Source organism: Manis pentadactyla, chromosome 4, assembly GCF_030020395.1.
Source record: "Manis pentadactyla isolate mManPen7 chromosome 4, mManPen7.hap1, whole genome shotgun sequence".
NCBI lineage: Eukaryota > Metazoa > Chordata > Mammalia > Pholidota > Manidae > Manis > Manis pentadactyla.
Window position 1 is genome coordinate 17,741,887 of NC_080022.1, and position 14,422 is coordinate 17,756,308.

Here is a 14,422-nt window from a genome sequence, read left to right on the forward strand (position 1 = left end):
CTGTGTCTCCCTTACCCCCACCGAAGGCTTCAAAGTCCCAGCCAAACCCTGGGAAGGGCACCTGGAGTGAAATACGACCCCACCCTCTAACCTTGTGTCTTTGTATTTAAACTATTTGAGCCTCAGTTTACTCATCGGTAACATGGGGGCACAGTCCTCTCCCTGGCTGTGTGCTGTAACTGCTGCCAGGATTCTGGGAGGTAACCCTTCGGAGGCCAGAAAGTTCTGCACCAACGGGTGGGATGAGTTTAACAAGACTCGGTAGCCATCAAGCACCTACTTGATACCAAGCCCAGTGTGAGGAGCTTGCACTGTGGTGACAAAGGCCAACTTGGTATCGTCCTGGTCAGGATTTAGAGAAGACCCTGAGATCATTATTTCCTTTCTACTCAGCAAACCCGCACTTGCTCCAGTCCTCCCTGGCACCCAGGAAACCAGCAGGAAAGAGAAACACTGAATGTTTGGGTACAAGCCTCGTGTTTCTATCTTAGCCAGGTCACACTCCTCTGAAGGCCGTGGGGAGGACATGGGTACGAGAACTCCAGGCCTGCTTTGCTTTGCCCAGACCTGCCTCACATGGAGAAAACCTTCTTGGCCTGGATCCTAGACTCTTGAGCTCAGCAGGAAGGAATCTTTGCTTTCCTTCCTAACACGTAACCCGCTCCTGTTACAGATGGAAACAGGTCATGGGGACAATGCCCAGCTGAAGGCCACGCATCCAGTGGCAGGGCCAAGACTGGAGTTCAAACAAAAGGTCCTGTCTTTACTTAAAATTTTGGTATTTCCTTCCCACCCTGCCCCCAGGGTCCTTTTTTTTGGCATTAATTTTTATTTTTAAAAAATTGTATGAAATATTGTTTACCTTGATTACTGAGGTTTTAGTGTCCCCTTAGATTCTGGGCTCAAGGTGAGTGCCTCACTTGCCTCACGCTAGTCCTGGGCCTGGGCCTGCGCCCCCTTTCCCCCCTCAGTGCTCGGAGGCTGTGTGAGTCCTGAGGCTGGAGTTGTACTTACCTCCTTGATGCAGAGAAGCCCTTCTCCAGTGTGTGGGTCGTACTGACCATTGGGCATCTCTTTCTTCTGGAAGAACCACTGGAATTGGGTTTCCTTCTTGGTGTTGGTCACCTGAGGAAGGTGGGAATGAGGACAGCCATCAGGCTTTCTTTTTTTAAGTCAAAACTCAGCTCATTAGAACTCTTTTTACAAGTGTGACATCAACCCCCACGGCCCCTGTCTCCCTAGTGCATGGACCCTCAGGCTAAGGCTCAGCCACTCCTTCCTCACACTAGACCTTCTCTGAGCTTTTGCTAATGGTGCTCTTTGTGCCTCATGATCCTTTCCCTACTCTATTTTTCCTAGTAAATGCCTCTGCATCTTAAAGACACATATTAGATCTCACTTCCTCCAGGAAGCCTTCCTGAAGTACCCCAGAATGCCCCCCCATCATTATTAATCAATTTCTTGCAATGTCTTGTTCGCAGCAGGAGGCATGCTGTTTTCCAATGATCCTGCCTCGGAAGAGGGCTCCTAGAGGCCTAAGGAGGCCACTTCTTTACCCTTGAATGCCCAGTACCTTGCGGAGTGTTTGGTGCATAGATTGCTGCATGGATATGTTCCTGGAGGGTGCCCTCCCCCACCTTGCCCTTCCCACTTATCTAAAGAGGCTGCAGGCTCCTGAGAAGCAGCACCAGCTTTGGAGTCAGACTGTTAACACCTGGGCTGAAGACCTCTTGCCACTTCCTACTGTGCGGCCTGGAGCTATTTTTACAATTGTTTTCTCCTCGGTAAAGTAAGGATAATTAATGCTTATCTTGTGGATGATTGTGAGGCAGAGGAAATAAAGAAATGCTCTGAAGCACTGAGCACAGAGTCTGGCAAGGCTACCAATAAACACCAGGGAATCCCCTCAACACAGAGACCCCTCACTTGCTCCCTGACGCTCTGGCCCCACAGAACCCCTTCCTGGGGCAGCTGGGAGCCCTTGCTGAAGGCTGACCCAACTCTCGCTAATGCTGTTCCCTGGGCTCAGTGAGACACGGCTTTGTTTTCCAGGTAAATGCTGTCCCTGTGGGGCTGCTTCCCTTGGGTTTGGCCAAGCACCGGTATGGTATTTGGGGGAGTGGGGCAAGGACAGCCACCAGGCTTGGGGACAAGCCAAAGGTCTCGTCCCACGGGCTTGGGGGTTAGGGCTGGAGGCAGGGGCGGGGATTTGCCTTGCACGTCAGCAGCACTTCGCAGTCCTCCGTGACCTTCCACTGCAACGGCTCCTCGAAATAGGGACCTGCCAGCACAAAACCAACGCGCACACCGGTCAGAGCGCTCGGCTCAGCCAGGGCGCCACCTGGTGGTGAGACGGGAAGCCAGCTGGGGAGGGCTGCTAGCGACAGATCCCTGACCGCTGATTGTTTCCCCACCGGGCAGCGACTGGGGTGAGAGGCAAGGGGGTGCTCACTCTCAGGGCTGGGTAAGTGCTGTTTTGCTCCGGAACTGGGACAGAACTGCCTCCCTCAGGGGTCCCGCAGGGCTGGGATCTACTAACCCTCCAGCCCAGCAGTGCCCCAGCGCTGCCCACCGGCCTGGTGGCTGAGGCTTTTGAACTTCGCCCCAGCAGTTCTTACCCTGTTTCCTCTTCCAGTCTCTTCTCTTAGCATCTGCCATCCTCAGTAGTTTGTCAAAATCTGTGAACACATAGGGAGGAACTGGCGTGAGCCAAGAGGAGCTCAGGACCGGAGAAGGGGCATCAGGCGGCACAGAGGACCCCAGGGCCGAGGCCGAGGTCGGGTGCGCGGGGTGGCGGAGGGCATGGCTGACCGTCGTCCACCAGTGCCAGGGTGATCTGGTTTTTGGCTTTTCCGTCTTGGAGCTGAGCAGTATATGTCCCCTTGTCATCCTCAGTCAAGTGCTGGATGATCACTTCCACCAGGCCCTTCTCTCGGTCAAAATTGATTTTGCGGTTCTGGGAAGAACAAACCCTGAGTCATTTCTGCCCTTTTCCTATCCTAGGGAATTTGTGTTGGGGCACACGCTGGGGCATAGTTGGACTTGAAGGGTGATATGTGCAGAGTTAAAAGCCTTCAGAGTCTGAGGAGGGGGCCCTGGAGGTCCTTTTACCACCTAAATAGACTGGGGGTCTGGCCCACATGGCCCCTGGGAATACCTCTGGGGCCCAGCAGGCACAGGAAAGGGTCCTGGGTGCTAGAGTTAATTGCAATTAATAATAAGCCCCCGACCCCTACTGTGCCACATTTTTTGTTACTTTCTACTTTTATTTCTACATTCTTTGTTATCTTTCTACTTCTAATTCCTTCTATTGGAATTTAATAGAAAAAACATTCCTCATAAGGGTATAAAGGATAATAAAAAAGCCTGTGTGCTTGCTGCCTGTAATGAGCCCTCGTTTATGTTGTGTTGTATTCCAACATATTTTTTTAAGTTTTATTTTCCACATTTGGGACTGTATCCCCTCTGGCTTTTTTGTACGTACGATTTGAGGGAGCACCTACTTTTATTTTTCTATAGGGACAACCAATCGTTCCCATGCTGGGTACGAAGAAGTACAGACTTTGTAACACTTCCTCTACCACGTGCCAAGGTCACACTTCCTCTTTGTGCAGAGCTTTCAAATCCATTTTCTCATTTACTCCTGATCCTGGATCACCCAGCCCCACTGTACAGATTGCGAAACTGAGGCACAGAGTGGGGAAGAGACCAGCCCAAGGGCACACAACCCACGGCGGGTGAATTGAGTCTCCTGACATGTAGCCCTCTCTCCTATGTCCGAACAGTCTTCCTCTCTATAACACATATTTTCTGGCCACTTTGTCATCTGGAGATGAAATTCACAAATAATATGATCGCATGATTGAACCTCTCCTGAGATTGAAATCGGTGTGTTTGTGAATAAGAACAGTTGAATGTAGGCAATTCATATGGTTCAACTGAATACAACCCACTTGCATGCATGACCTTTTAAAAAGCCAGTGTAATAGCACAATTGCCATATGAAGAAGAGAGGACAGTGATAAGTATTTCAATAGCAGATGCTCAGGCACTGTCTCACTCATTCTGCATTGATTTATAGGGAATCGGTTTGAATGTAAAAGAATTAAGAAAAGAAAAAAGATCAAAAGCCATTCTGTACAAGAACAGGAAAATTAATGACAGGGCACAGGTCAAGGGTCTAATAGAATGAAAACTGTCATTCACTATAATAAATCTACAAAAAACCTTTTTATCTGAGTTAGAGTGTAGGCTTAGATAATTATAAGCATGAATGTAGGTTTTTAATTTTAAGAGTGTCTGGCAGGACATTCAAAAGTTGTGGAAGGCGTGGGAAATCCTTTGTGGGAGTGTCCCTTGCGTTGGTGGGCATCTAGTTTCCCTGCCGCCCGCGCACAGGCACTAAAAGCCAGTGCCATACCTACTGCACCCCATCACGGAGGCAGCTAGAGCATGTGGCCATTTCTGAAGCGTCCGCTAGGGGGCGGTGCCAGCCTGTGGAGAGCCACTGCCTGGAGGGGCCCTGTCCTGGGCAGGGCGACCTCTCTTACTGAGTCCCAATTACCGGTGAGCTGAAGATCTCCTTCTCGTTGAAGATTAGATGCAGCTCAGCGGCTGGAGATAACTTTTCTACTTCCAGCCAAAGCCGCACCTCTCCTTGCTCAAGGACGTCAACGTTCCAGCCGGAGATGAGCTTGATCACTGGGAGGCAGAGGCCAGGCAGGGGTGGGTGGGCGTCCTTCTCCCCGTCCCGCCGCTCCCATCCAGCCCCACCCTGAGCTCCCCTTGGCATGTAACATGCGACATGCTTGAGAGTCTGACGGAGACACTTTGGGTGGGGGTCCGAGGAGGGTTTTCCGCATTCAGTCTAGATTGAACTCCTCTCAGGGAAACCTTTCCTCTTCCTACAGCTCTGGGGTCCTGGTTCTCACCCTAGCTGGGCACTGCATCCCCACGGACTTTCAAAAACACAAATGTCCGGACTCCAGCACCAGAGGTTCTGATGTCTCCGGGGTGTGCTCTGGGCACCAGGGTTTTGAAAAGCTCCCAGGGTGATTCCAATGTGCACCCAAATTTGTTGTGAGCCCTGCTCCATGCTACTCCTGGCCCACGGAGGGAAGCAGAGGTTTAGAAGACCCCAAAGCCAGATGACTCAAGAGCCAGTAATAACAGTTACAAGAAGAAACCATCCGCCTGCCCTCCTTGCACCCACTCTCCACCCTGTTGGCTGCCCTTTGCCCTTTCTGGACTGCTGACTCCCGGGCTCTGACCCTCCAGCCCCATCAAGCTCCCATCCTCTGCCCCTGGGCTAGTTTCTGTCTCTCAGACTGACTCAGCTCTGCCCTGAACACCCCAGCGGCCCTGGTGGGGGCTGCTTGGGCTGGTGGCCTGGGCTGCTTACCTGGGTTTCTGACCAGATGGCTCAACTTCTTCAGTTTGTCCAGCTCTGGGTCAGGGAGGAGCAAGGGAAAAACAAAAAAGAATGAAATACCCAGGCCAGCAGGGTCCATGGGAGCCCTCCTAGGGTCCTATGCTTGATGAAGTCTGGAGAGACCCCCTCTCCACCTGGGGTCACTGGCTATGCAGAGGCTGAAGCTGAGTACTGTGGGCCTCGGCCCTAGGGCACTGAGGGGCACGCTCAAGGCTGCTGCAGGCTGCCCTGAGGTCAAGTGCTACCTCACCAGAGAAGAGCCTACTGTGTGCTAGGCCTTGCATTATCTCGGTATTCCTCACACAATGCTATGGGGTGAGCATTATTGCCCACCTCCAAGCAGCCCAGGCCTGCTGGCTCCTGAGCCCTACTGGCAGCCCACTGTGATATGTTGTCCCTGTCTTTGTGGGTCTGGCCCCCACACTGAGCACTTCAGTCCACAAGCCTCTTGGGCGGTTCTGCAGAGGGCTGTCTCATTGGCCAACTGCTTCTTTGTGTTCAGTTTGTCTCTCCTGCTAAGCTGAACTCTGACCTACATGAGTGTATAGAACACAGTAGGTGCTCAGTAAACACGCACTGCCTGAATAAATTGGCAGTGGCAGAGCCCATACTTCATGTTCCCGTGTAAGCCCCGGAGTCCTTAGTAATGATGAGTCTGGACTCTCGCAAGAATCCAGGCAAACAAAAACCTATCCCTTTTATGGATGGCTTTAGTTTGCATTGAATCATCTAATTATATTGCATAGCATTGTTTCAGTTGACGCAGCCAGGGATTAAAATCCCCTTTTTACAAATGAGGAAACTGAGGCCCAGAGAGGTAACATGATTTGCTCAAGAACAAAGAACCAGAAAATTGTGGAACTAGAATAGCAATCTGGGCCTGTCAGGTTTCTGCTTCTTAACAAAACTAAAGGCAATCAGCAGGGAAAACAATGGGCTGTCTCCCAGTTGCTATGGAAACAGCAGAGTGAGTCTTGTCACTCATCAGCATTTGTTTCAGTTCTGTTTAAATCATTAAAGGTGGATGACCCACTGGACCCAGCATCTACTCTCTGGTTAGCTGTGGCCAACCTGCCCTCACTGCTCACGATTGTCCTCATTCCTCAGACCAACTGCCATTTGCTATTTGTCATTACATTTGCACTGTTGTTTTTTTTGAGGCTACAGAAGGAAGTGAAATAATTTTGGTGCCTTTGCATTTATCAAAAGTAGAAAAAGGAAAGAGAGACAGCAGAATGTGAATCATCAGGCAGGGACTTTTGCTTGCTGAGTTCTCTGATGTAATCCCCAGTGTTTAGGACAGGATCTGGCCTATGGTAGGTGCTCAACAGATATTTATTAATTGACTGGCAGACTGAATGAGTGGGTGTGGGCCTACTTCTCTGGAAACGGCTGGTTTACTAAGTTCTGCTGGTTTTTGCCTGCCTCTGGGGGCATTTGTGTTTGGGACTCTTGATCTGGGCCTGTCTCTCTGGGGAGGTGGCAGTGGAGCCAGGGCATTACCTTCTTGGGTCAGTGTGTGGCTCGCTGAGATGTCTTCGTCAGCATCGGTGACCACCACTGAGTAGGTGCCCAAATCCTCAAGGCCAGGTTCTTTCAGGATGATCTTGGACCTGGCAGAGAGAGGAGAGCAGAGGCTCTGAAAAGGGCCTCATGCACCCCACTCCGGACCTGGGAGGCAGGGACACTCCCCAGGGTCCCCTGCTCAGGGCAGCTCTGCCCTGGCACCTTCAGTGGCCCCTTTAGCCAGGCTCTCTGTCACAAAGCCTGCTTGCAAGCCACACTGCCCCCAGGGTTCAAGTCATCTGCTTTATTTCATCTGGACAGGGTTGCAGCCCCGGGTGCTGGGGGGGGAGGAGGGAGACATGGAGGCATTCGGCAGGGACCCCTGTGGTCATCTGGACCCAACCCCTCTTTTTACAGATGAGGTCATTGAGCCCAGAGAACCTGCAAGAGTGTGTCAGACGCCAACAGAGGCACACACAGTCACTTACATGAAAAGAATCTCCAAATGAATGTTGCTGTTTCAGCTCACCAAGTGCACTGTCCCTAAGGTGGCAGTCAGCACCCTCAGTGAGAGACCAAGCTGCCCCTCTCTAGCCCATTGTCTGTGAGTCCTGCTGGGTGGGTAACCCCACGAGCTCCTGCTGACCACCTGACAACATCTGGGACCTGTAGCCTAGCTGTGCACCCCCATCCCCTCACTTACTTGTTAACTTCCTCCTCGGTTTTGACTCTCTGGGGATCTGGTGGGCCCTTGTAGTCCTTGGACCACTGAAATTCTGAGGAGTCGGGGGCTTCGGGGGCTTCGAAAGCCAAGTAGATAAAGCCCTCTTCATCCACACCAACCTCAATCTCCCGGGCATCTGAGGGCAGTATCCAACGGAGGGCATCAGATGTTTAGAAATAACAAACTAGGCCATGCCTCTCCCCTGCTTAAACCCTCCGAAGGCTGCCCATAGCACACGAATAAAGGAATGAACCCAGACTCCCTGCTGTGGCCCCCAAGGGTTTGCATGATCCAACTCCTTCTCAGCTCAAATGTCACCTCCTCAGAGAGGCCCTCCCTGACCACCCTGGCTGGTCACCTCACCTCACCATATCACCCTGTTTCATTTCCTTTATAGCACTTATCAGCATCTTAAATCCTTTTTTCTGCATAACTGCTTCCTTGTTTGCTGGCCATCCACCCTGCCCCTCCCGCACACCAGAGCAGAGACCTGGTTTTCTCCCAGCCCAAAACACCCATCACCAAATATTTGTTGAATGAATGAATAATTGAAAGAATGGAAGGAGAAGGTGTTTTATAGTTGAGAGCTGAGAGAGCCCCAAAGGCACTAGCTGTGTGGCTTGATCGTTTAACCTCTCTGAGCTACAATAAAATCAGTTCTAAGGTGGAGACAATGATCCCTCACTCAGGGGCTTGCTGGGAGGGCCAGGCCAGTGCGAGGACCTAGCACAGCATCTGGCAAGTGCGGCGGGAGGGGACCTCAGGAGTGTGACCACAAGACCGATAAAACCTCGTGTGGTATCTGAAACAGGGTTGGGTATTATTTTAAATACCCACAAGGACTTGTATGAATTTATGAATAAAGCATATGGAAGAATGGAAACCATCAAAGAGAAGGCAGAGCTATATCTGTATCTCAGGATCCCACAGCAATGGGTGGGAGTGGGGATGGCGAGGCGGAAGGCGGGGCTGGGGGAATGTGAGAGGGCCCAGCAGGTCCTGTCTGGCTGCAGACCCTGTGCTTCCTCCTGTCGACTGACTCTACTCGGGGCTCTACCCATCCTGGCTGCACAGCCTGGCCATTGTGCGCTGGCACCCTCGGCCCGCCCGTACCTGGCTTGTCCTCCAGGAGTACAGGGTCACTGGGCACGGATGGTTGGCCCAGACCCGCTGAGTTCATGGCCTGTACCTGGAACACGTAACTCTTCCCCGGCTGCAGGTCAGAAATCTGGGGGCGGGAAGTGATGGGGACAACAGTGAGCACTGAGGACAGCAGGCTCACCCTTACCGCCCCCCTCGCCATTGGACTGAAGGGGACATGGGGAGAGAGAGAGCAAACAGATACAAAAACCCATCTCTGGTTTCTAGAACGCGAGCACAGGGCTCTCTGAAATTATAAGACATAAAAGTACAGCTTCGGTAAGGGGCTCTTGTACCCCCTGCAGATCTGCTGTCATATCAGAATCGAGTGGCTCTTGAAAGCTCAGGTGCTGGCTGATTATTGGGGTGCCCAGCCCCCATATGCAGAAAGGAACAGGGGCCCATGCAGGGAAGACCATGGGCTTCTCTCTGGGCACTAATGGAACGCTAATGTGTGGTCCTGAAAACTGCATACCCTCCCCTCCACCTCCTGGAGAAAGACACCTCAGGAAGGTGAGTTGGAGAAAATACTCCCTCTTTCCCTAGAGCTACAGGAAAAAAAAAATCTAATCCACATCTTGGAGTTGTCCTTACAAACGTTTCTTAAATGGAGGAGGCCCGTGAGATAGGTTTGCTTCAGAGGTGCTTGGTGAAAATGCCCCGGTGACTTGGAAACCCGTGATCCTGACTGACCGGTTGTACGTAACTTGTGTCTGCTCTGAATGCTTCAGCTGAGTCTTCTGACATGAAACAAATGTGTGAGCTGCCTCGGTTATGCCAGGAGAGAATTGTTTATGCTTTCCTTTCTCCTCCATGTGTGGAAGTCCTAACAACCACGACAGATGAAGAAAACCAATGATTCTGCTAGATTTCTCATTTATCCAAAGAGTTTAGGGTTTGTTCCTCATTTAAATTAAGAAACATCTATCTGCATGTATGTTCATTCATAGGTAACAGGTATGACATGATACACAGGTATGTTATCTAACATATGTTACCTAAGAATCCCAGTCTGTATTATTTTTTTTCTTAGCCACATTTAATGGATATATTTCCATGTCAGTATATATATTCAGGCCTACCTTTGTTGTCCTTTAAAGATCCACAGTCCCTATCCTAGTTGGTACTGGTTCCCCTTTAAGGACACACTGTGATTTATTTAAGCAAACCCTTACTTGTGATGGGCATTTAAGTTGTTGGCAGCTTTTGCTTTTATAAGCAGCACTATACTGAGCACCACTGTCCTGAGGTCTTTGCACACTTGGTTCATTATTTCTCTACAATTTCATCCTAGAGGTGGAATTCCTGGCTGAAGGGACATGCATATCCAAATGCTGATACACCTGGCTGATTTGGAGTTTTTAGGGAGAAGTCTGCCTAGCACGGAGCAGGTTAAGACTACCTCCCAGCTAGACCTACTTCCAACCCGCTGTGTGACCCTGGGTCAGCCACTCCCCTTTCTGGTTCTCAGCAGCCATTAAGTGAGGGCAATGATCTCTGAGCTCTGATACTCTGTAGTCCTGCCATGTCCAGTGGCAGGGAAGGTTCAGGGTGGGTCAGAGGACTCTGGGCTGGGACTCACCCTCAGATGGGTGCCAGAGACGGGGTCTGGAGTGACTGGCTTCCATTGCTCAGAGCCTTCCTCCTGGAAACTGATGCGGTAGCCTGTGACGGGCCCAGCCCCCGTGTACAGTGGGGGCTCCCACCTCAGCATCAGGGAAGTGGCCCGCACCTCAAACGCCCGCACATCATACGGGGGTCCTGTGGGACATGGGTAGAGAGGGGTTGGGCAACCAGGCAAGCAGCCAGGCAGCCAAATGGCCATCCAGACAGGCGGGCGGTGAGCTGGGCGGTTAGTCAGCAAGCTTGTCTATCTATCAGTCACAACCAGGCCTGGCAGCACCTTCTCTGGGCAGAGTGAGGACCAGCAGGCCTTGAGTTCATTACAGGCTTGGTCTGAGCCTGAAATAGGGTTAACTCTTCAACATGTGCCCAGCACCACTTCCTCCTGAAGCTTCCCAGATCCACCCCACCCCTACCCCAGACAGCATTAACTCTTCTGATGCCTTTGCCATGTCACTGTTTAGTGTAGGGGCTAAGGATGTGACCTCAGAGTCAGATCACGGGGATTCATGTCCCAGCTGAGGGTAGCCTTTCCGGCTATGGGAACTCTAGACAAGTCACTTAGCATCTACATTCCTGTCTCCTTATCTGTAAAATGGGGATGATAATAGTTCTTATAATAGAGTGCTGTTGGGAGAATTAATGACATAACTTACAGAAAGTGTCAGTGCTTAGTAAATACCTAATGAATATTGTTTGTGATTGTTGTCTAAAGCATCATGCATGCCAGTCATCTGCCATCAGTTAGAAGTTTTGTGTAGAAAACAGAACGGAGCTGAGCAGAATGATGGAAGGTTGTGATCCTTCCTTCCTTGGGAGCAGCCGAGGGGCTCGTGGATGGGAAGGCCGGTGGGGTGGCGGGAGCAGTGCGTAGGGTGGTGGCCACCCAAGCAGAGTGCCTTTGGGGTCTGAGGGCGGTCAGTGGCCAGAAGCAGAGCTCAGATGTGTGCTGAGCTAGGTCTTGTGCTGGGTGTACAGGTCAGCTGGTGGTCAAGGTCAAAGGTCCTCTAAGGCGCGGTTAAGACCGTCTGTGTCAGAGATTACGGGGTCAGTTGGTGGAAAGGGCCAGAGACCTGAGGTCCCGCCCTACGAGAGCAAGCCTGATGCACAGATGGCTCCGGGGGTTCATTTCAGGAGTCAGATTGGGGGAAGGAGGGAAGGCGGGGTGGGTGCTGGGCTTCAGCGCCTCCAGGCTGCTCACCTGGCTGGGGCATTGTCCACTCTTTGCACTCAAACAGGCTGCTGGGCGCTGACAGCTCACCAACACCTGCCCAGTTTGCTGCCCGGGCACGGAACTCATAGAAGTGGCCTTCATGAAGGTTACTGACCTTGAGGAGCGGAAATACAGACTGTGAGAGCGGAGGCTGGGGAGGAAAGGGGGAGGGGTGCCGCAGCGGGGGGGGAGGACGGGGGGAGAGTGTCAGGGCAGGAAGTCCGTGGGCTTTAGACAAGGTTTGTCGAGTGGGTTTGCCCTTAAAAATTAGCTGGATTATCGAGGCCAGGGAACCTGAGGCCTCTTCCCGCCCCAGAACCTCCAGCAGGGCCCTCTGGGCTCCACCTGCGCGAGCTAGGACCCCGGGCTGTTGGCCACGTTCCAGCCTTACCTTGCACACCCGGGTGGGCATAAGCTGCTGGTTGACCGGGTGCCAGTCCAGCTCCTCCGGGTCGTGCTGGTCCAGGAAGTAGCCCAGGATCTTGCCACCTCCACAACGCTTGGGGGCTTTCCACCCAATGACCATATCATTTTTCCCACAGCTCAGGAGGGCGAAGTCATATGGGGCAGACGGTGTAGCTACGGGGAGGCAAGGAGGTGAGGGCTGCTGCCTCCTGGGGGAGGCCAGATAGGGCAGTGGGGCCTAAGGGTGCCAACTCTGCCCTGGGGACACTAATTAAGCTGGCACCTTCTACCTGGAGGGCACCTGGGCCTCAGAGCCTGTCAGATTTCACTCCATGGCCTCAGGCCATTGTTACTTCCTCTCCAAAGGACAGGATGGTCAGGGTCAGCCCCAGCTACCCTCAATCCCTTGCCTCTGGGATCGGACACCCCCCCGACCACCACCACCAGATGTGGTCTATAAAGCCCTGATGCTCTCCCAGTCCAGGGCTGCCCCCAGAGGCTTGCAGGCTGGACCTGCCCCTTCGCACTTACCCAGCGCCTGCTTGACTCTGATGGGCTCTGTGGCAGCTGAACTCTCGCCAACCCCGGCCTCACTGACTGACCTGACACAGAACTCATACTCCTTCCCTGTCCTCAGCCCAGGAACTGTAAACCTGGGAAAGAAATGTGTAGCCTTCAGGGATGGCCAAACCGCTTGCAGACATTCCCGAACTTTCTAGAACAAACCTTGTGGGGTAAGTGGCCACCAGTGGAGTAGATTTTAAGAGTTCTGGTCCAGTTCTTACCTGAAGATATTGCCCCTGTTCCCCAAATGATGCCTGTTTCCTGGAGGATGAAGTCCTTAAGATTTTAAACATTGGAGGAATGTGGTCAAAGGTACAGACTTCTAGTTATGAGATAAACAAGCCCTGGGATATAAGGTAGAACAGGATGACTAGAGCCAGCTCTGCTGTGTGATATATAGGCAAGCTGTTCAGAGAGTAGAGCTTAAGAGTTCTCATCACAAGGATAAATTATTTTTCTTTTCTTTTTATTGCATCTATGTGAGATGATGGAGGTGAACTAAACCTACTGTCGCAATATTCACAATATACGTAAGTCAAGCCTATACACCTGTCATACCGTACACCTTAAACTTATACAGTGATGTGTGTCAATTATTTCCCAATAAAACTAGAGAAAAAAAAATGTTTTAAAGGATGTGGTCTTCTAGAGCCCACCCCTAAAATGGGAATACACTGGGTAGGTAGCCAACCCCTGAACTCGGCTCCCTGGGACATCCCCAGGACTTCGGGCCTTGTCCTTGAAACTCAACAAGCGACTCTTATTACTTGTACAAAGGCTGTGACTCCTGAACAGGGAGTCCTTTTAAAGACTCCCAAAGAGAACCATCAGCCAGAGACACGCCAGGACACTCTGGCTTAGAGAAAAATGTCCTTCTCATCCTGTCCCTTCAATAAAACCCAAATTGTGGACTTCTTTTTCCCTTTCATTTATCAACATTTTCCTGTAGCAGATCTTGTTCTACCAGGAGTTTCTCGCAGCCAGTTGCCCCCAAGGAGCCCTGGGGACTTAAATCAAGTGTAGATAACTGACACAGCAACAAGCTCCTACCCAGAGACTTGCACAACTACTGGGGAACATGCCCTAGCCAGAGGGATGAAGCACCAGGGGTATAATGCTCAGGAGCCCCTGAGGAGGTGAGGTTAGGGGTGACTCCCCAGACCAGCCCCTGTTGATGACAGATGATGACAGTGACAGTAAGGATGATAGCATGCACTTGTTTAGCCCTGACTCTGTGTAATACTAGCTGTGCAAACTCAGGCACTCGTCACAACACCCTCTGAGGAAGGTACCATTACTTACCCCTGTTTTGGAGATGAGGATGGGGTGGAGGGTTGGAATGTTGGAGGGGCCCTTAGGGATCAAATTTTCTTAATTTTACAGGTGGTGAAGGGCTCCCCAAGAAGGAAAGAGGTGCGCCAGGACACACAGCCAATTAGGAACACAGCTTGGACTACAGTCCAGGTCTCCCGAGCCCCAGCACAGCACCACCCATCCGTTATCCGTCCATCCATCCATCCATCCATTCAGACATTTTTTGAGCACTTCCTGTGAGCCTGGCTCTGTGGGGCCCATGATATGGCAGGGAACCAGGGCACCACAGCCCAGCTGGGCTCCCTTTATGCCATCACCCTGGTGACATGGCAGGGCAGCAGGGTTTGGCCTCTTTCCAGCCATCACGCAGGTACCTGATGACGTGCACATGTGTAATGAGTTGTCCAGACATACCAGGGGAATATGTCACCTCCCTGCCTCCTCCCATGTGTGACATATGCCCCAGACTGCCACGCCTTCATCTGACTCTCCTAGAATCTCT

General features: G+C 51.7%; 1 protein-coding gene across 1 annotated transcript in view; it reads right to left on the reverse strand.

Annotated features, from left to right (window-relative positions):
• Positions 1-14,422, reverse strand: part of MYOM3 (myomesin 3) — a 47,465-nt gene that overhangs the window by 7,693 nt on the left and 25,350 nt on the right. Inside the window, exons 17-29 of the mRNA XM_036914711.2 lie at positions 12,574-12,695; positions 12,029-12,216; positions 11,626-11,752; positions 10,384-10,562; positions 8,775-8,889; positions 7,641-7,797; positions 6,935-7,044; positions 5,402-5,446; positions 4,565-4,701; positions 2,812-2,956; positions 2,619-2,678; positions 2,214-2,281; positions 1,015-1,125 (exon numbers count right to left, since the gene is read on the reverse strand). Of these exons, the coding sequence (XP_036770606.2) occupies positions 1,015-1,125; positions 2,214-2,281; positions 2,619-2,678; positions 2,812-2,956; positions 4,565-4,701; positions 5,402-5,446; positions 6,935-7,044; positions 7,641-7,797; positions 8,775-8,889; positions 10,384-10,562; positions 11,626-11,752; positions 12,029-12,216; positions 12,574-12,695 (1,564 nt within the window). The remainder of the gene's footprint in view (positions 1-1,014; positions 1,126-2,213; positions 2,282-2,618; positions 2,679-2,811; positions 2,957-4,564; positions 4,702-5,401; positions 5,447-6,934; positions 7,045-7,640; positions 7,798-8,774; positions 8,890-10,383; positions 10,563-11,625; positions 11,753-12,028; positions 12,217-12,573; positions 12,696-14,422) is intronic.